Source organism: Sphaeramia orbicularis, chromosome 6, assembly GCF_902148855.1.
Source record: "Sphaeramia orbicularis chromosome 6, fSphaOr1.1, whole genome shotgun sequence".
Classification (NCBI taxonomy): domain Eukaryota; kingdom Metazoa; phylum Chordata; class Actinopteri; order Kurtiformes; family Apogonidae; genus Sphaeramia; species Sphaeramia orbicularis.
Window position 1 is genome coordinate 2,274,002 of NC_043962.1, and position 22,500 is coordinate 2,296,501.

Sequence of the window (22,500 nt, forward strand, 5' to 3'; positions counted from 1 at the left end):
TTATTATTATCATTATTATTATTATGAGGTCTGTTAGTGTTTAACAGGACTGATCTGGGTCAGTCTGTTAGTGGTAACAGGACTGACCCGGGTCTTTAAAGCGGACTAAAGGCCCAGTACTCACCACCTCGGAGCGTCCATCCCTGCAGGCGTTCTGGAAGCGGGCCTGTCTCTCCTCATGTGGTCGGTCTCTGAATCCAGTATATTTAATCTACGACAGAAACAGGCATTTCATCAACATTTACACTTTACAGTCAGAACTGCACACACTGCTCTAAAGCTGATCCTATTGGATGCATAGAACAGGAGGAGGGGTCTGCAGTTGGAGGGGGAGGGGTCTACAGTTGGAGGAGGAGGGGTCTACAGTTGGAGGAGAAGCCACAGGAATGTGGTTTGATGGGAGAAGAAGCAGACTGAGTGTGTTCCTTCACTGTGGGAAATGTCCCACACATGTTAGAGGACACATGTTATTGGACAGGACAGAGGACACAGGAGCCAAACAAAGACACAGGATGCGTTTAAAGCCCGCCCCCCCTGCCGGAGCTTTTCAACCTCCCCCTCCAGGTGTGTAACACGCTTCTCCCCCCCCCCATCACATGCTTGTCCTCCCCGCTCTTGTGTCTTTGCTTTCCGTCTCTAACAAAATGGGCTCGGGTGCGCGCACACACACTCACACGCACGCGCACACTCACCTCACACTCCCTGCTCAACTTGCGGAAAAACTCCTCATTCTCAAACTTGCTCCTCTGGTCCGGGACAACCCGAGGCATCTTCTGGACCCTGGAACTGCCTTTGCGCGGTCTGAAATCAGTCACTCTTCTCCTCCTTCTCCTTCTCAGGCTTTTCTGTGTCTTTCACTTCTCTTCCGTGTCTGTGTTTTTCTTTCTTCCTTGTGTGTTGGAGCCGTGTGCGCTCTCTCTCTCTCTCTCTCTCTCTCTCTCTCTCTCCTTCCGTACAGATGGACTGTCCGCTCCTCTTCTCCTCCTCTTCTCTTCTCCTCTGGCTCCAAATGGCTCTTATTCAATGACCCACTGCATAGATAAGGCTCCGTCTGACCGTCTCTCTCTCTCTCTCTCTCTCTCTCCTCCTCCTCTCTCTCTCTCTCCTCCCTCCCTGTGTCTCTCCACCTCTCTCTTTTTCTCTCCAGACTAGTGTGTGATTTCAACCCAGTGCCAACCCCCCCCCCCCCAGTGTGTGTCTTTCTTTTCCTCTTTAAAAACCACCTTTACTCATCTCTCTCTCTCTCTCTCTCTCTCTCTCTCTCTCTCTCTTTCAACCTTTAACTTCCAGAAAAGCATTTCTTAAATAAAAAAACTCTAACAATAAAAAACCGTCCAAATAAGTCACGTGTCTGGTACAGTGTGATGCGCTTTGCCGTTACGCACGTGCATTCCCACATCCATCCGCTGATCATGTGTTTATTCTGTTATTGGTCCAAAACAACAAAAAACGTGAGCTGTTGTCGAAGTTTGTCCAGAAACAAACAGATCATGGTTTGTTTCAGTAGTTTCACATGTGACCGGAAGTGACCCAAACATATGCATGTATGTTCAGAAGTGCGCGTTCTAGCCTCAGAACAGCTTCAGGTTCCTGTTTCAGCCTTTTGTTTTACATTTACAGGAAAAGGTCCCAAAGTCCGACCGTCCTCACTGCACTTGAAGGCATCAGCAGTCTACTTCCTGGCTCCGTCGAGTCGCACTTATGACTGAACACTCAAAATACCCCCCCCCCCCCCCCCCCACACACACACACACACACACACACACATACCCATTCACAATAATAATACTACTACTACACACGCTACTCGAGAGCGCCACTGCGCATGCGTCGGGTCTGGACCGCAGAAACTTTATAGGATCCTTATGTGAGAGGTCCAAGACCCAGACAGACAGACAGACAGACAGACAGGCTGTTAGTGTGTCCCCTCCAGTTAGTGGACAGGTAGAGGACCTGGATCTGTTTTCAGGGGGACACCAAGGTTCGAATGGTTTTGGATTTTTCATTCTAGTTTAGTTTTATTTAGTTTAGACTTTTTTCCCCTCTAATTCAGTTCATTTTTATTTGTTTTAGAGCAGGTTTGATAGTTTTTATTAGTTTAAATTTTTTTTCTAAATGCTTAGTTTTAGTTTAGTTTTAGCTTAGTCGTGTCTTTTCTCTTCTTCTCTGTGCTCCTATTCAAATCAATCCCAGACAGGACTCTGCTGCTTTAGTCTCCATGTTTCCAGGTAGAGTGGGGACCAGAAGACGACTGGAAACCACAAGTGAACACAAGTGACGGAGCAAAAAGTGTCATATGGAGACAGCACAGAAAACTGAGAGAGACAAAGAAATCCATTTCGTATCAGTCTGACAAAGACGAAAACAAAGGGAATTTTATCCATAATTTTTATCCGTTTTAGTTAGTTTTGCAAACACACAATACAGTTTCAGTCATGGTTTTTTTTAGTTTACCGGCCCACAGGCTCTTAGCTACTGTCGTCATGCAGCGTCTGTCGTCCGTTACAAAAATTTCCATTGTCTTCTTCTCTGAAACTACAATTACAATTGACTTCAGACTTGGTCTACAGCTTCTGTATGATGATGTCAACAAAAGTTAGTGAAATTATTTGGATCCGGATCTGATTCTGGATTTGGTGCGACTTTGAAAAATTTCCCCATTCTAAGAGATAGGAAGTGGATTGATCCAATAAATCAGTATCAATGATATCAAGATGGAATTTGAATTTTTTACAGATCTGATTGGAATATGAGCAAAACATGGACTATTTCTGTAATAGAATAAATACACAGAACTGGGGGAGAAGAAATGACATCTGGATACATTTCCCAAAGCTTTGAATTTGGCCGGTAAGATACAGGACCATTGGTCCGATTTTTTCTTTTAATTCTAGTTTTTATTTATTTCAGTTAACGAAAAGTTTTTTTCAATTCTAGTTTTCATCATTTCGTTAGTTTTCGTTAACGATAATAACCTTGGGACAGACGGGACAGTCCACATCAGTAACATGAAGCATGCACTAAAATATGTTAGGAATATTTTGAAAAAACTAAGGGGTCAGTTCAGGATTGGACAGATTGAATCAAATAGAACAAACAGAAAAGTGTGTTTGTGTCTCATATTTGATTCTAATTCTGATGAAACTGATGATTCCCACTGGAAACAAACGGCCCAGGATCATCTGTGATGAACTCAGGACAGGAAATGAACAAACCTTTGTCACAACTTCTGTATTTTTGACCAGAAATACGCAATCATCGTGGAATTCTACCTCCTCGCCTATCAGGCCAACTATGGTGCAAGCGAAGACGAGTTTCAGAACAAGAGTTTCAGTTCCTCTGAGGTTTGTAGCATCTGACAAACACCTGCCGGTCTGGTCCATCTGACACTAAGATGACAGACACACGTACAGAAACACAAACATTAGCCAAAAAAAGGTGAACTGATGCTAGCATTGGGCTAACAGTACTGTGGCTAATATTTTTCTTGATGTGACAGTCGACAGTTGTGTCCTGACACCCACCTTTGTACAGACCATAAGTCCTGCTCCCCTGCTTTGCTCCTCATGAACCTGCTAACTGTGGAACCTGATGCTCGTCCTGTTGAACACACATGCAGCTGAACTGTGTACACACAAACATATGAACGGCCTAAACGTGTCCTGGGACGATGGTTTTACCAACATCTGAACGTGCATCCAGTATGTTTGAGCTGGGATATGACATCAGATGGGTCATGAAAGTAGTTGAAGTGATTCTGGACTAAATATTTGTACTTTTATGGTGAAAACACACACACACACACACACACACACACACAGAGTAAATACAACTATTAGCCTCCCAGAGGAGTTTCATAATAACCCACACAGATCTACAGATCTTAATTAAACTATGAACATGAAGCTGCAGGTTCTGTGTGTGTGTGTGTGTGTGTGTGTGTGTGTGTGTGTGTGTGTGCGTGCGCATTGTTTCTCTGTTGTGATATGTTTTGTTGTTTGTTTTGTCTCTGTGTGTGTGTGTGTGTGTGTGTGTAGGTGTGTGTGTGTGTGTGTGTGTGTGTGTGTGTGTGTGTGTGGTTCTTGCTCATCTCCACCTTCTTCTTCTGCTTTAACAGTGGAACAGAGCTGGACTGATAACACTGGTCAACAACAAATTTATTGTTTCAGTTTTTTGAGCTGGTTTAGGATCATTTTGGTGCTGAATCCAAAAATCACATTAATTTTGCTCAATCAGGTCAACTTTCTGAACTATGCTACATATTGGCTTTTTAACATTTGTGCTTACATTTATGGACATTTTCACATCATATGAGACAAAATTCTTTCATATTTCTTGCAATAAACGAGTTCTGAAGATTTTACTTTTGCCAATTTATGATTAATGTTTTTTTTAACATTACAGGTGAATGAAATGGCTTCGACTAGAAGATCTGGCAAAAATAAGCCTGACGTATTCTGCTCCATCTGCGCTGAATACACCATTGTACCTAACAGGAATCCTGTTAGAAAATGATTTTTTTTCTCTTAAAACCTATTTTGGGTGAGAATTATATAAAAAATCAACTGATAAAGTCACAAAAATGTCATCAATTTTGTGAGAAGATGAAATTTTTCAAAATCAAATTAGCAAAAAAACCTGACCTGATTGAGAAAAACAGATGTCATTTTTGGATTCAGCGGTGCAAAATGGTCCGAATTCAGTTGAAAAAACCTAGACAACTTGCAAAAAATATTTTTTTGTGACCCAGGGTAATATAAATACTGCTGCACTGGTGCAAAGGTTTGAAGCCTGGTTGAATGCTAATGCTAATGCTAATGCTAAAGCTGTGATGTGTTTGTGCAAAGCAGGCGTTGTGTGATGAAAGGCTGAATGTTTGAAACCTTCCATCTGATCCAGACTCTGAAGACCTGAGGCCACGACATGTGGTCCAGTCCAGTCCAGTCCAGCCATGACACAAACACACTGTATCCTTTTAGAACACCCATGTCATCGATTAGAACCAAGAGGAGGATCACACACACACACACACACACACACACACACACACACACACACACACACACACACTCCTGTCTTAAAGGGGCCTTTTGTGCATCTTCACTGCAGGACAAACATGGTGTGGTTGATGAACAGCAGAAGTGAGCCACTAAAGCTTCATTAATGAGTCCGAGTCATCTGCGGTTGCCATGGTGACAGGACACAGGACTGGACTGGACAGGACTGGACACAGGTGCTAAAGGTTCCACCTCTCACACCTGGAAACACTGTCCTGTTTGTCACAAAGTTCCACCAGAGGATTTCATAGAAGATATCAGACCAGAACACACCGTCATTTGAAAACGGTTTATCTGATCAGTAAGTGTTGAGTAGAACGAGGTGTGGTTTATTTAGCTCAAATATGACATGTCCACCCTGTCACATAATCTAATCTCATCTCATCTCATTTCATCCAATATAATATAATATAATCCTAATCTTGTCCAATCCTAGTCTAATCCTGGTCTAATCCTGGTCTAATCCTGGTCTACTCTTAGTCCAGCTTCACTTCAGTTTGTTTATCCGTTTGCACAGATGGTGAAATAACTCCAGAACAGAGAACCATCTTCTGTTTGGTTTTTCAGACCAATAATTCAGACCAAATGAGCTTCGTTTCCATGCGGATGTGACGACAAATGAACAACCATCGCATCACCACGTCCTTTAGTCTGAAGACACACATCCAAAGGACCGGGGGAGGAAGGGGCGTGTCCAGTGGAGGAAGGGGCGTGTCCTGACGGTTCCTGTGCACAAACTGGGAAGAAAAGGTGAAAAGAAAAGGTGTGGAGGGTTTTATCCAGTAGATCTCTCTCACACACACACACACACACACACACACACACACGTCTGTGGGTTCAGAAGCTGCTGCTGCTGCGGAAATGGACTGATAAATATTTCACATGCATCAATAAGAACCAGAGAAGAGCTGAGGATGCACCACACACACACACACACACACACACACACACACACACACACGCACACGCGCGCACAGACATGCACACACACACAAACACACGCACACAACAACAGCTCTGTGTGTGTGTTTGTGCATGTGTGTGTGTGTTTAAGTATGTGTGTGTTTGTGCATGTGTGTGTTTAAGTGTGTGTGTGTGTGTGTATGTGTGTGTGTTCCAAAGCCCCTCCCCTCCTCTGTCTGTCGTTCATCTGAACCTAATGACTGTTTTCCAGCTGCAGCTCCGTCTCTTCTCTGCTTCTGAACGCAGCCGCAGCGTGTGTGTGTGTGTGTGTGTGTGTGAGTGTGTGTGTGTGTGTGTGTGTGTGTGAACCCACCTGTGCTCTGCTGCAGCGTTCAAACAGGGTTAGTTCAGTTAAAAAGAGCAGATACATCACACATGAGGGGAGGTTTATTTATTATTCTGAACAACAGCACACATACCAGCACAAGAACACACACACACACACACACACACACACACACTTAAGCACAATAAAAACACAGCTCAATAGTGGTTGTAGTATGCAAGTCTGAGTTTACACTGTGAACACGAAACTGAACAGTTGCAGGTTTGATCAGTCCAGAACACCTTCTTCCACCCTTCAGTACCATACCACACCACACCACACCATACCACACCACACCATACCACACCACACCACACCATACCACACCATACCACACCACACCACACCATACCACACCACACCACACCACACCACACCATACCACACCATACCACACCACACCACACCACACCACACCATACCACACCACACCACACCACACCACACCATACCACACCATACCACACCATACCACACCACACCATACCACACCACACCACACCATACCACACCACACCATACCACACCATACCACACCACACCACACCACACCACACCACACCACACCACACCATACCACACCATACCACACCACACCACACCATACCACACCACACCATACCACACCATACCACACCATACCACACCACACCACACCACACCATACCACACCATACCACACCACACCATACCACACCACACCAACTTTATTTATAATGCACTTGAAGAACTTTACAGCTGGCCAAAGTGCCGTACATGAAACATAAAACAAGGGATTAAATAAGTAAATAAGTAAAAACAGTGATAACACAGGGTGCAAAGTGGGCTAAGAACAACAAAATACAACTGTCATCAAAACAAAGACAAATCAAAATCTGATAAAAACAGCATAATATATATATATATATATATATATAAAGAAACATGTCATTCATTGATTAAGAGCCAATGAGAAAAAGTGTGTTTTTAGGTGTGATTTAAAGGCAGACAGAGACTGAGCCTGTCGAACATCTGAGGGCAACTGGTTCCACAGCAACAGAAGAGGCAACGGTCCCACCGAGCTTCTGTTCAGTAGTTCCACTGGAGCCGCTTCATGGCTCTGTTTGTGATTCTGAAGTCTGACCGGTGGATTTAGCTGCAACTGGACCCATCAGACCTGCACCTGTTCACTCTGTTCAGTGTAAACTCTTCCTCTCTTCCTCCTCCTCTCTCTCCTCTCTTCTTTCAGCTGTTGTCCTGTCAGTCTCCTCTCCTCCTCCTCTATGACCTCCTCTCTTCCTCCTCCTCTCTCTTCTCTCTTCTTTCAGCTGTTGTCCTGTCAGTCTCCTCTCCTCCTCCTCTATGACCTCCTCTCTTCCCCCTCCTCTCTCTTCTCTCTCTTTCAGCTGTTGTCCTGTCAGTCTCCTCTCACTCCAGCTGTTTCTGTCCTAAACTCTTCTTCTTCTTCTGTTTTGTCTGTGCTTCTTCCAGACCTCTTCTGTCTACATTTCCAGTCCAGTTTCAGTGCCTTTGGATGCTGAAGGAAACTGGACTTCCTGACACCTGGACTTTCTTGGACATTTCTCTGGAGGACACACCTCCATTTTCCCCTCTTCTGATGCTCTGTCTCTCTTCTCTGGTTCATTCCTTTTCCTCTTTTCCATTTTTACAGTACCACACTCCTTTCTTCAGTCCAGTCCTGTTCCAGTCCTGCTCCATGGGTCTGGTACCACAGTGTGTTCCACACTCCTGTTCTGCAGACACAGGGGGCCGAAGGAGTTCACAAACGCTGGGACACCTGCAGGAATTGAACCACCAACTTTCCAGACTTGATCAACCTCCACTGCTGCAGAACTGCTTTAAGTTGTTCACCCATTTCTTGTTCTCCTTTTTGTAGAATTCTGAAATGTACATTATTTTTCAGTTTTGTTGAACCTGACCTTTTTTTTTAACCTCTGCAGTTCACTCTGACCTTTGGGCTGGTGGTGTAGATCTGCACTTCAGTACACCTTCCATCTGTACAGGTGGGTTCTGCTGCTTCTGTTCTTCCAACTTTATGGGTCGGTTTGTTGTGTTGTGTATATTGTGTTGTGTATTTTGTGTTGTTTTCTTTGTGTTGTTTATATTGTGTTTTGTATTCTGTGTTGTGTATGTTGTGTTGTGTATATTGTGTTGTGTATTTTGTGTTGTTTATATTGTGTTGTGTATATTGTGTTGTGTGTGTTGTGTATATTGTGTTGTTTATATTGTGTTGTGTATTTTGTGTTGTGTATGTTGTGTATTTATTGTTGTGTTGTTTATGTTGTGTTGTGTCTGTCTGTGTATGTGAAGGTCAGACAGAGTTGACTGGGGTCAGCACAGTGGACACACACACACACACACACACACACACACACACACACACACTGGCTGGGACATGCAGACTAACTGCACATGGGCTTTTTATGACCTGAGTCTGACTGTCAGGTTACATCAGCGACGGAGAATCAAGCGCCTTCATCACTCAGACATAACTGACTGTGATACCCAACACACACACACACACACACACACACACACACACACACACACACACACACACACACAGTCCTGGTCCAAATTTGTCTCCATCCACGGGATCCACCGTCTGACCAGGAATAAACACACACACACTGAACACTTTTACCCCAGCCGGCGTCTGCCTTCCTCTGTACTGTACTCCTGTGTGTGTGTGTGTGTGTGTGTGTGTGTGTGGCTGATGTGATTTAATTAAAATACAGGTGAACATGTGACTGTCCTGGTCCATGGACAGTCTGGACTGTTGTGGTTCTGGTTCTGGTACCTTGTCCTGGTTCTGGTCCTGGTTCTGGACTCTTCAGGCTGTTGAATGTTGTTTGTACAGAAGTTGAACTCATGCCTCAAAACTATTGAATAAACTGTGGAAAAATCTGAATTTGGCTCCATCTGGTGGAGACACTGAGAAAAACACTGAGAAAAACAGAAAAACACTGAAAAACACTGAGAAAAACACTGAGAAAAACAGAAAAACACTGAAAAACACTGAGAAAAACAGAAAAACACTGAGAAAAACACTGAGAAAAACAGAAAAACACTGAAAAACACTGAGAAAAACACTGAAAAACAGAAAAACACTGAGAAAAACACTGAGAAAAACAGAAAAACACTGAGAAAAACACTGAGAAAAACAGAAAAACACTGAGAAAAACACTGAGAAAAACACTGAGAAAAACACTGAAAAACAGAAAAACACTGAGAAAAACACTGAAAAACAGAAAAACACTGAGAAAAACACTGAGAAAAACAGAAAAACACTGAAAAACACTGAGAAAAACACTGAGAAAAACAGAAAAACACTGAAAAACACTGAGAAAAACAGAAAAACACTGAGAAAAACACTGAGAAAAACAGAAAAACACTGAAAACACTGAGAAAAACACTGAAAAACAGAAAAACACTGAGAAAAACACTGAGAAAAACAGAAAAACACTGAGAAAAACACTGAGAAAAACAGAAAAACACTGAGAAAAACACTGAGAAAAACACTGAGAAAAACACTGAAAAACAGAAAAACACTGAGAAAAACACTGAAAAACAGAAAAACACTGAGAAAAACACTGAGAAAAACAGAAAAACACTGAGAAAAACACTGAGAAAAACAGAAAAACACTGAGAAAAACAGAAAAACACTGAGAAAAACACTGAGAAAAACACTGAGAAAAACACTGAAAAACAGAAAAACACTGAGAAAAACACTGAAAAACAGAAAAACACTGAGAAAAACACTGAGAAAAACAGAAAAACACTGAAAAACACTGAGAAAAACACTGAAAAACAGAAAAACACTGAGAAAAACACTGAGAAAAACAGAAAAACACTGAGAAAAACACTGAGAAAACAGAAAAACACAGAGAAAAACACTGAGAAAAACAGAAAAACACTGAAAAACACTGAGAAAAACACTGAGAAAAACAGAAAAACACTGAGAAAAACACTGAGAAAAACAGAAAAACACTGAGAAAAACAGAAAAACACTGAGAAAAACACTGAGAAAAACACTGAGAAAAACACTGAAAAACAGAAAAACACTGAGAAAAACAGAAAAACACTGAGAAAAACAGTGAGGAGCAGAAAGAAGCAACAGATGAGTCCAAAGTGACCAGCAATAGAATAGAATAGAATAGAATAGAATAGAATAGAATAGAATAGAATAGAATAGAATAGAATGTGTGTTCAGACTCCAGTCAATAATATGAATGAAAACAATAGTTCATAAAATCAGAACAGACATGTTCATAAATCCACTAAACAGTTCCTGTTGACTCTTCTGTTTGTATTCAACAGTTTAATAAATGATCTGCCTCAGATTAAATGTGTTCAATGTTCCAGATTTTAATCAGATTTATTGTTAAACTGATGACCAAACCCAAACCCATACAGTCCATGGACCTGGTCTGTCCACTGCTGTATTCAATATGGGTCCTTAGACCTGGTCCCACATGAACCCTGGTGGTCTGGTCCTTCTTGCTGGACTCCCTGTGGACCAGCAGAGGGCGTCATGACACCTTCATTCCTCTGGAGGAGCTCGTGTCACACATGAGGGGATGATGCTGATGCTGCTGAAAAGCCTGGACTGAAGCTGTTTCCGTGGCAACCGGAGCCGCTGCGCCCCGTCACATCCATCCTGTCAGCGTTTTCCTGCATCTGTTTTCAGAGCGTGTGTCTGTGGTTAGTGTCAGCAGAGGTGTTCAGGTCCACATGATACTGCACTGTGTGTGTGTGTGTGTGTGTGTGTGACAGTGATAGTCACACACACACACACACACACACACACACACACACTGAACAGGCTCATTTTTGTAAACAAAGTCAAACGGCATGGCTGATGTCAGAGGATTCTGAGCTGCCTGGTCTCCTAGCAACAGACAGACTGATGCTGCGGTGCTATAAATATACTACTGGTGTGTGTGTGATCTATGAGTCTGTCTGTACGAGAGAGAGAGAGAGCGATAGATAGAAGACAGATAGAATGATAGAAATCGATCTATCTATCTATCTATCTATCTATCTATCTATCTATCTATCTATCTATCTATCTATCTATCTATCTATCTATCTATCTATCTATCTATCTATCTGTCGTTCCATCGTTCTATCTATCGTTCTATCAATCATTGTATCGTTTTATCTATATAACCCTTTAAATACCTCTTAAAACCCGTTTTAATACCTCAGCAGTTTAATAAACCCTTTAAAACCATGTTCCAGATCCAGTCCAAATTGGATGTTTTCACGTCTTACTTTTAGACCATCAGAGGCCATCAAAAAAAGCCTGAATTAATGCTTAAAAACACCTTAAATGCCTCTGAAAACATTTGGGTCTGACTCTGTTTTCGCTCCTTCATTGGTGTGATGAACATGCTGATGGTCCACAGAGTGGATGGACTGGACTGATCCTCTTTGGACCAGTTCCACACTTCTGTTTTCTGTTAATGCGCTGCTCAGTGAATCCAGCAGATGGCGCTGTCTGCTGCGGCCTCTGTAAACAGCAGGAGCTCATTCAACTGCAGATCATCATCTGAGATGCAGAAGGTGTCCCAGTGTGGATCATCCTGGAGCCTGTGGTGGTTGGACCAGGACCAGGACCAGGACCAGGACCGGGTTCATGTCCACTCACTGAACAGACTTTTACCTGGTGAACACGGTTCAACCCAGCGCTGTGTTCTGACAGTAGGAGGCGCTGGACGTGTCAGCTGGGACAATCTGCTGCACAAGTTCACAGTGAGTTCATCTTCTTCTGTGAACACAACATGTTCAGTTCAACTACACCGCTGGCGTATTGCTCCTGCTGGTGACGTATGGAATTACATGTGTTGCTGCGTCGCATATTTAAAAAAAATGGACGACACATTTTGAGATGCAAGCACGCATCATGGCAGCCAGTATGTTTGGATCTGTGTTTGCGCCTGCGTCTGCATTTGTCTTTGTGTTGCATTTGCGTCTGTGTTTGCGTTGCATCTGGGTGCCGTTGCGTTGACTATGAAACGGTCCTTAGAACAGGAATGACACACTGCTGAACTCGGTGTCGGACACATCCACTCCACGTGTCCCAGACGTGTTGTAGTTTCTGTACTTTATTATTTGCACTCCTTCATATAATGAGGTCAAAGGTCAGAGGAGCGTCCCAAGACACTGCAGAGATCCAGAGCCTCTGAAAGCCGACTTCAGCAGACCAGGTCTTACAGCTGACAAACGACACCACTGGAAATCTTCACGTTGCTATAGCAACTGCATTTGATCCAGTGATGGTCCAAAGGTTTCATGTGTTCTCATAAATCTCAGTCACAGGTTCTGGGTTTCGATCCTGTCTGTGTTTCACTCTTTAAACATCTGCTCGTCCTCCTCAGCTCTGCTTCTGTGTTTTTCAGCAGAATCACTGCATTTGGACCAGGTCACAGCCAACAGCAGGGTCAGAAATTCAACTTTCAGCTCTCATTTTTCAAATAGACTCATTATTTAGTTTAAGAACTGTATTGTATGGAACTGTTCACGTTTCAATATCACTGATAGAAAAAAAGAATATCAATATCAAATCAATATAAAATGAAACCTAAAAAGGACTCATATGTAAATGCACTAAGTTTAATAATATTAGTTCTTGTATCAGTGATATTTTCAGTCTGTGAATCTGTTGAACTAATTCTTCAACAGTTCATGAATATTCAAAGGTTCTGTCCAGTCCAATTATCAGTCCAATATTCTCTGCTATTATCTGTATCTATCACTGCAGTTGTAAAATGTCTGTTCAATAACAGTTTAGGATCATATTTGTCGTGTTTTAGTTCCAGTCAGTCTGTTACTGTGATACTGAACAAAGGTCCAAACTGCTGTCACATGACTGGTACCAAACTTCAACTTTCTCTTCTGTATGGAACAACCTGGAAACTGTTGAATTTAAACAGAAACAGTCGATCCACACATGCACACCATTCGGGGTGCTTGGCGGTTTTTCTTAAGAATTTATAGGTTGTTCATGTTTTGTTCAAGTACAATTCATAAATGTAAACATTTTCATTACGGAATTTAAATTTTTTCACTCAAAAGTTATTATTATCCTATAATTTATATTATTTTACTGGACCGACCCGCTTTATGCCATATTAGGCTGGATGTGGAACTGAACTAACATGAGTTTGACAGCCTGTTCTACAGGAACGGACGTCGGAGCAGTTTTTTTTTTTTTTTTTTTTTGGAGACCGAAAGTTAAAAACACACACACACACGGACTTTCTTTGTAGTCATGAAAACAGTGGCTTTTTAATGTAAACACTACATTCGATTGGTTTTTCCAGCACGGACATCCCACATGAAATAACAACCATTCACTAAAGAGGAGTAGAGGGAGAGAGAGAGAGAGAGAGAGAGAGAGAGAGAGAGAGAGAGAGAGAGAGAAAGAGAAAGCTGCACGGAAAAAAAGCATTCACTGGGTAAAGAATGAAACAGAGGAGGTAAAAAAAAAAAGAAAGAATGAAGGAAAACAGGAACAGAATACCAACAAAAACAGGTAGATCATGTCATTATACACAGTTTGTTTTGTCTTTTTAAAAACTAGAAATCAAAAAGGCAAGAAAGAGAGGTTGATATAGATAGATGATAGATAGATGGATGAGGGGGGAACATAGATCAGGAATGAATAGATAACAAATGTCCAAATCTACTTCAGTGTGTGTGTGTGTGTATAAGTGTGTGTGTGTATAAGTGTGTGTGTGTGTACGTGCTAACTGTGCTTTTCATTGTAGACCTGGTAAGTGTGTGTCCAACTGAAGAGACAGAAGAAGAAGAAGAAGAAGAAGAAAGAGGAGGAAGGAGCAGGACTTTTTACAGCGTTGTAGTGTGAACATGCGGCGTCCCTAACTAGCGGACGCAGCCAGAAAACGTGCTCTCCCCCCCCCCCCCCCGCCGAAAAAAGTGGTTTGTTTTCTGAAATAATAAAAAATAGATATCGTTATAATATTATATTTAATCGTTCTGAGTCAGGCTAAAGTGAGGAGGACACGGGTTTTTTTTTTTCTCTAATGCAGGGAAACAGGCAAAAAACGGTTAAAGGAAGTGGGTTTTTAAGGGGTGGGGGGAGTGGGGGTGGGGGGGCAGTTCAGACCATTACAACAACACGGGGTCGGTCTGGCTGAGGTGGCGGTTCCGAATCGGCTCGCTGTCAAACTGGAACCCTTTTGCAAAACGTCTTTTGTATTTATTTAAAAAAGGGACGTCTAGAGAAAAAACGGTCGTGTAGCTACAAAGCACAGAAAGGTTTGGAGACGTCGACAGGATTCGACCGCAGCGTTCACGCCCACGTTGGAATCTGCTCCAATAGTCGGTGGTTTGGTTTGAACAGGCTCAAGTTGCCGCAAGAATTCCAAACTCTCCATGCCTACTTTTTTTTTATTGGCCCCGCCCCAATCCCGGTCAGGAGCCAATCAGGGCGCTCGCTCTTGCAGTTCCATCGGTTGTCCTCGCTGTTAGCTCTTTCCTTTTTTTGTTTTTTTTTTTTTTTCCTGTCTTGTTAGGCATCTTTTGCAGTTTTTATCAAAACGACTTTTTTTTTGTTAAATTATGTTTGGAACAGTACTACAGTATGTGAAGCTTTTTTTTTCAGTTTTATGAATTAACTGTTCTATTTATACAAAGGCTCGAGTATCTCATGCTATCTGTGTCAAGCTTTAGGAGGGGAAGAAGAGGAGGAGGAGGAGAGAAGAGAAGGGTTGGCAAGAAAAAGAGAGAGGCCCTCTGACCCCGCCCCCCCTTTATGACAACCTCTGACCCCCTTCCCCCGCCCCCTGAAATCAGGACCGCAGGACGCCATGCAAACGAAGGCCGACAAAGAAAAAGATGAAGAAGACGGAAGTGAGAGAAGAAGAGACGTGGGACAGATAGAGGTGTGGAGGACAGGCCATCAGTCCATCAATCAATAAATAAACGAATAAATTAATCAACCATACAGATGATCAAAGCAGGAGTGAGTTCCTTTACATGGAGGATGTTAGTAGGTCTAGAGGTTAGAACAGTGAGGAACGTTAGAACGTGGACCTGCGATCTACAGTCCAGTCCCACCCACGGACCACCTTTAACCCCTCTCCTATTGGCTGGACGACGGTTAAGGCCAGTCTGGAAGCCTCACTTCCTGTCGATGAAAACCAGCTCTGGGATGTGAGGCAGTAAAAGAAGACAAAGGAAATAAAAACGACTGACGGCTTCAAAATGTCACATGTAAACAAAAGGTTCAAATCAAGCAGGTCTCGAAGGGTTCGAAGACTCGAAGGTTCGAAGGGTTCGAAGGGTTTGAAGGTTCGGAGGGTTTGGCTGACCTGTTTGTCCTTTTTTCAGTGCTATAAACATTATCACATATTTCTGTAAAATCGTTAAAAACATAATCACTACTAAGGCCAAAGAAAAGAAAGGAAATCTGACCCAAATCAAAGGTGAATAAAGTCCGTTCCAGACACTCATGGAATAAATAGCGGTGGTTTTCAGAAACAGAAGCCATGTGTTAAAGACAGAACGAACAGAGCAGGTACACAGGCTTTCATCCACTTTGTTCTAGAAGGTTCCAAGGCTGCAGGGGGCGGAGTTTCAAACATCAGGAGGAGAAAGTTGGAGCGAGAAGAGACAAGAACTAAAACATTATATATATATTTATATATACGTATGCCTATTTTTTTTAAATTATCCTCATTATTAATATGTACCTAGTTGCATTTTTCTTTCTTTTTTTCTTTAAATAATCAGCAGAATCATCATCGTCGTCATCATCATTTCCACAGCAGTGTCAAAGGAACAGGAAGGGGCGGGGGAAAGGAGGAGAAGGACAGGGAAGGGGGGGGAGGCAAAGGAGGGGGAGGGGACATGGGGAGGGGCAGGACAGAATGGAGGGAGGGAGGGGTGGGGGCGGGGTGTGCTCAGTACAAGCCACACCCTCGAAGATTGTTGGCGATGATGATATCGGTGACAGCGTCGAACACCACCTGGATGTTTCCTGTATCTGTGGCGCAGGTCATGTGACAGTAGATTTCCTTATTTGGAGAGCGGTTCTTGCTCTCGAACTGTGCTTGGATGTAAGCGGCCGCGTCCTCGTAGGTGTTTGGTCCTGCACGGAAAAGACGCACAGTCACATGATCAGAGGAAAGCTAGGTTAAAAAACACACGAAGCACAAACATTCAACCAAAAAAACAGTAGAATTAGAGACAGAAAAGAACAAGGAATCAGCAAAGAAGTGACCATATATGAACACAGGTGAGTGGGGTTTGTTGAGCTAATGCTAAAGGCTAGTTTACTGGTGTGGTTAAAGTTCATCAGATGTTTGCAAGTAATTTGATGGTTTTGATTTGTGGAACTGAATATTAATATTACTAATATTATTATTATTAATAATAAGTCAGACCCAGGACAGACTGTGGTGAAGTTGAAAGGAGGACAGAGGTCAGAGTCCGACTGGAACGGCCTCTAACACTAACTTCTATATAGCGATGTGAAGGGTCAAAGGTCACAGGTGATACCACACTGATATCATTTTACAGCAGCGTGACGCATGAAATCCCTCTATTCATCAGAATAATTCTCACATGATATTTTCAGATACGTAACTAATTAAATTACTCAGTAACAGTATTTGATTACAGTTGGACTGATTTTCTAACAGATGTTTGAAATGGGTCAGTGGAGCTAAAAAAAAAAAAGCCCTAAAATATAAATTCTACATTTAAACCAACAGCCTCTTCTGATTTCAAAGCAAAAAGAAGATACAGGAGTTTTATTCTGAAGAGTTGAGCTGCAGTTGAACTTCCTTTAGTCTGAACCAACAAGATCTGACCCCTGCACTCATTATTTGCATATATATATATATATATATATATATATATATATATATACACATACACACACACACACATACATATATATATATATACATATATATGTTGTTGTTTTTTTTTGTTTTTTTTTACACACACATGCATTTATTTAGCAGTAATATTGAACCTGTCTCAGATCATCTTAGTCCAGCAGATCTACTTCTGTTTGGAATCAAAACCATCACATGGATTCACTTTATTAGTTTGGTTTGGTCATGTGGTTCACAGGGACGATTGGGTCCTGGTACCTGTTCCAAACCTGAACCTGTGCTTAAAGCTGAACCCATTTTTCACACCTGTCAGACTTCCTACAATGACTGATTTGGCTGTTTTTTGTGTAGTTTTTCTGTAGTTTTATTTTGTGGGGTTTTTTTGTATTTTTTTTTTTTTTTGTATTTTTTTGTTTTGTTTTTGTATTTTTTTTATAGTTTGCTTTGTTTTTTTTTGTAGTTTTTTTTTTTTTTTGTACCTGTGTATTCGGGGAAGCAGATGCTGAGTGGAGACTTCTTGATCTTCTCTGCAAACAGATCCTTCTTGTTGAGGAAGAGGATGATGGAGGTGTCGATGAAGAACTTGTTGTTGCAGATCGAGTCGAACAGCATCAAGGACTCGTGCATGCGATTCTGCCGAAGGACGGAGAAGAAGAATGGAGGAAAAATGATGAAATGAGGAGGAATGAGGAGAGAATGAGGAGGAATGGAGACAGAAAAGACAAAGACACTTAGATATTTTATAGAAAAGTAATGAAAACCTGTAAATAAAAATCAGTTCCTTGTTCTTAGTTTTAGAGTTAGGGTTAACCCTAAAACTAACCACTGCTCAGTTTAGTATTAAGTCAAACCTCCGATCAAATGTCAGAGGACAGTGTTTACACTGTGGACCTAATGAGGACCTGGAGAGGACAGTGTTTACACTGTAGACCTAATGAGGACCTGGAGAGGACAGTGTTTACACTGTGGACCTAATGAGGACCTGGAGAGGACAGTGTTTACACTGTAGACCTAATGAGGACCTGGAGAGGACAGTGTTTACGCTGTGGACCTAATGAGGACCTGCAGAGGACAGTGTTGATATTTGAACAGAAGCAGACAAACCCGGTCAGACTGAGCAGAAACCTTCAGAGTAAAACCAAACACACAGTATTAAAAGAACAGCAGCAGTTAAAGGAGTCAGAAGGAGTTTATTTATATATATGAAGAAATACAGGTTTAATACAATAGAACAGCAGAGGACAGACAGACAGGAGGACAGACAGGGAAACACAACACATGGACACACACATACATGACTGCGTGTGATGTGGGCGGGGCCTGCTGTGATGGGTGTGGCTACAGCAGAGCCGTGGATCTGTCCTGTTCCGTCCACCGCCTCAGGTCAACACAGCCATGAAAGATGGTGACAGACAAAGCCCCCCCCACGCACACACACTGCCCCCCCACCCCCAGGGCTCCTTCCTTTCATCTCGGTGTCAACTGGAGCTTTGCTAACGTACTGGAACATACTGGACATGTTATCAGCCTTTTGTTTGTGCAGCTCCGTCCATCTACGGCTGGACGCTGTGGACGCTCTGAGGCTTCAGATCCAGGACAGGCACCCCCCCCCCCCCCCCCGACCATCAAACACTGTTTGAGGGGGGGGGGGGTTGAGTGTACATTAGACAGCAGCTCCTGTAAGTGCAGCCTGGCCTCAAAATGACTCTAATGGAGTCCGAAGGAAACAAGTATCTACACTGGTTTAACACTGGTTCAACACTGGGTTGATTTATCAAAATTAGGCTAAAGTTGAAATACATTTGGATTTTTCTTTAAAATATGATTTAATTAAGAAAATATTCAGACCACTTTCATATGTGGTCCTAAATCTGACCCGGACCACTTTCATCTGCAGTCTGCATCACCGTCTGCTTCCACAGATGCGTCTTCATTTCCAGGGCTTTAATAACGGACACAGATTCGACAGCCTGGAAAATCTAACCTGAAAGGGGGCGGAGCTCTGCCTTCTGCCTGGATTCAGAGCAACGGCAGCAGATTTTTTAAGACAGACATTTTTTTTGCATAAATAGTCACATATAGAACAGAAAAAAGGGTAGACGTCATGTAAATCAGATTCGGTCCAACTGAACCTGTTCATGTGAACATGCACTCAGTCACACGTGACTCATTTTAGGCTCAGATTATAAACGTATTAAACTGATATTATGGGATGTTCCCTTTCAAAGACGTCACCCGGGGCCTTTTCTGTGATCAGCACAGTTTGGGTTTCAGAAAAAAGGATGTTTAAAGATAAAAGTCGTCTGAACTGAGAACCTGACACCGGGTCGGTGCAGAATATGGACCTGATAGCGTGCTGGTCAAACAGGACATTCATTTGTAAAAAGGCACTTGTTTTCTTTTCTTTTTTTTTATTTCTTATCAGACACTTGATTCACTTTGCTTCTTGGAAACTGGAGATCATCCTGTTTGATTTTTACAGCTGTTGAATGGATCAAACACAATGAACAGACTGAAGCTTTGACTGCAGCTGATGCTCTGTTTACACTAACACACATATTTGTCCCCGTCTTTGCCCACATGTCCCCGTCCACAGTGTCCACCCTGGGCTTCATCTGTCCCCTTTGAACGGACACCTGAAGACAAATGACATATGGACCAGTACAGAGCTGAGGTCTGGTCCATCCACCGTCCCCCTGGACCTCATTAAAGGACAGATGGACACTGGTCAGTTGGACAGACATGAAGTATTTCTGGGTCCTTGTTGAATTCCATCAGTATTTGCACCAAGGTTCATCCATTCAAATGATGATTTTATTTCAGTTTATAGAAAAAACAAAGAAACAGTGAAACTGCAGCGTGGACCACATCTGTCCCACAGGTGTCTCACCTGTCTGTCTCACCCAAACCTTGTCTTTCAGTTCAGAAAACAGCATTAAAAGCGGTGAAAACAACCCCAGTGTGGACATGACGTCCACATGAACAGATGATGGACACAGACTGGGACAGTGGCGTCCCCTTCACCTTCATAGTCTTTATATTAATGGATCTGATACGGACACTTTTACACTAAACCAGGCCTTTCCGAACTTGTCCAATGATCTGTCAAATTGATAAACATCCCAAAGAATGACGTCTAAACTCATCTGGACGGAACAGAAGGACGCACCGGTCCGATACTAGGCTCAGATATCAGCCCCGGTATCAACATTTGAGCTGGATCTGGAAAAGCAACTGATCCCTCAGACCGATCCCTGCCCTTAAATTATTGCAAAACAGGCTCCGTCATGACGAACAGAATTCAAAAATTAATGGATGAAGGGGGTTGACCCCTGAAAATTTGCAACCGGGGTGGGGTGGGGGGTGGGGAGTCCCTATGCCAAACAATATGCCCCTCCTTGCTCACAGACCTCAATCCATGATGTGGGGGGAGGGCATATTGTTTGGGGGGTAATTCAGACTGTTGTAACGTACCACAGTAGTTGCTGACGCACACACACACACACACACACATGACAATGTCCCTTGCCCCCCCCCCGCATGTGCTCAACCCACCCCCCCTGTTGAGAACCTCTGCTCTAAATCAGCTACAGTATCGGATGGCCCCAGCATCGGTATTGTCGGATATGTGCCTCCCTAGTGACCAGTGGGATGGTCATGTGACCCCACGCAGCTCCTGTATTGGTGCCGATTCTGTCGAAGCTCAGTGTGTTACGAGCAGCGGACAGAACCAGCAGAGACAGCGGACCAGAACCAGCACAGACAGCGGATCAGAACCAGCAGAGACAGCGGACAGAACCAGCACAGACAGCGGATCAGAACCAGCAGAGACAGCGGACAGAACCAGCAGAGGCAGCGGACAGAACCAGCACAGACAGCGGATCAGAACCAGCAGAGACAGCGGACAGAACCAGCAGAGGCAGCGGACAGAACCAGCACAGACAGCGGATCAGAACCAGCAGAGACAGCGGATCAGAACCAGCACAGACAGCAGATCAGAACCAGCAGAGACAGCGGACAGAACCAGCAGAGACAGCGGACAGAACCAGCACAGACAGCGGACCAGAACCAGCAGAGACAGCGGACAGAACCAGCAGAGACAGCGGACCAGAACCAGCAGAGACAGCGGACCAGAACCAGCAGAGACAGCGGATCAGAACCAGCAGAGACAGCGGACCAGAACCAGCAGAGACAGCGGATCAGAACCAGCAGAGACAGCGGACCAGAACCAGCAGAGACAGCGGACCAGAACCAGCAGAGACAGCGGATCAGAACCAGCGGATCAGAACCAGCAGAGACAGCGGATCAGAACCAGCAGAGACAGCAGATCAGAACCAGCAGAGACACATTTAGAAACCAGTGCTTGGACCAAATCTGTATAATTTCAAACCCTGTGGACACAGTATGAGACAGTGGACATGAACGGATCAGTGTCACAAACGTCCCGTTGGCTGAGCGTGAACATTCAAACAGGCATTTGTCGGTGACGGGCAGCTGCTGTGAACGTCACTCAAAGGTTTCACTGATTCTGAAATGTAAAAAAGGTTCCAACGGACGGACCCATGAAGGCGTGACGCTGTGAGTGGGAACGTTAGGAGACGAAGACATGGACGCAGCCCACAGCCTAAAACGGGTCGAACGCCCCCTAACGTCAAACGGCGGTGTCAGTACAGGCCACACCCCCGCAGGTTATTGGCTATGATGACATCGGTGACGGCGTCAAACACAAACTGGATGTTGTTGGTGTCGGTGGCGCAGGTCACATGGGAGTAGACCTCTTTGTTTGGAGACTTGTTCTTGCTCTCATACTGAGACTTAATGAAGGCGATTCCCTCCAGATACGTGTCCGGACCTACAGGGGACACAGACAGAGACAGGTCAGGGTTATGGTTAGGGTTAGAGGGTTAGGACTGGGGTTAGGACTAGGATTAGGACTGGGGTTAGGGTTAAGTCAAGGCTTCAGAACTTCAACACAGATATTTGGACCTTTTTTTTTTTCATTTCTGTCAGTGCGACTGTTCCTGTTTCTTCTACATCAACACACTTTCCTCCTGGTATTTTGTGAAACCCTGACCTTTGACCTTCTTGACCTTTGACCTACTCGCCCAGCACACTTCCTGCTCAGGTCAACGCTGTGGTGGGCGGAGCTTACTGTTACTAAACTGTACTGAATGAAACAGGGACTAGTTTCACACAGAGTGAAAAGGTGGTTCTGCTCTGGAAGAACGGAACCGGATTAACACTGGGGGTGTTACTCAGACTGATGAACTGTACACCAGTG

At 43.4% G+C, this 22,500-nt stretch overlaps 2 protein-coding genes and 1 pseudogene across 3 annotated transcripts in view; all 3 read right to left on the reverse strand.

Moving 5' to 3' along the window:
* The window catches only part of cbfb (core-binding factor subunit beta), a 35,915-nt gene extending 34,805 nt beyond the window's left edge, over positions 1 to 1,110 (reverse strand). The window contains 2 exon segments of the mRNA XM_030137687.1: positions 125 to 211; positions 693 to 1,110. Coding sequence (XP_029993547.1) covers positions 125 to 211; positions 693 to 770 — 165 coding nt within the window. The 5' untranslated portion in view covers positions 771 to 1,110.
* The window catches only part of LOC115421684 (CCR4-NOT transcription complex subunit 1-like), a 969,367-nt pseudogene that overhangs the window by 183,125 nt on the left and 763,742 nt on the right, over positions 1 to 22,500 (reverse strand).
* Positions 14,878 to 22,500, reverse strand: part of gnao1a (guanine nucleotide binding protein (G protein), alpha activating activity polypeptide O, a) — a 91,150-nt gene continuing 83,527 nt past the window's right edge. Inside the window, exons 7-8 of one of the 2 annotated variants that reach the window (XM_030137679.1) lie at positions 17,699 to 17,852; positions 14,878 to 16,465 (exon numbers count right to left, since the gene is read on the reverse strand). In XM_030137679.1, the coding sequence (XP_029993539.1) occupies positions 16,278 to 16,465; positions 17,699 to 17,852 (342 nt within the window). In that variant the 3' untranslated portion in view covers positions 14,878 to 16,277. Of the gene's footprint in view, positions 16,466 to 17,698; positions 17,853 to 21,686; positions 22,072 to 22,500 lie in introns of those variants that run through there. The other variant, XM_030137680.1, reaches the window with a different exon arrangement.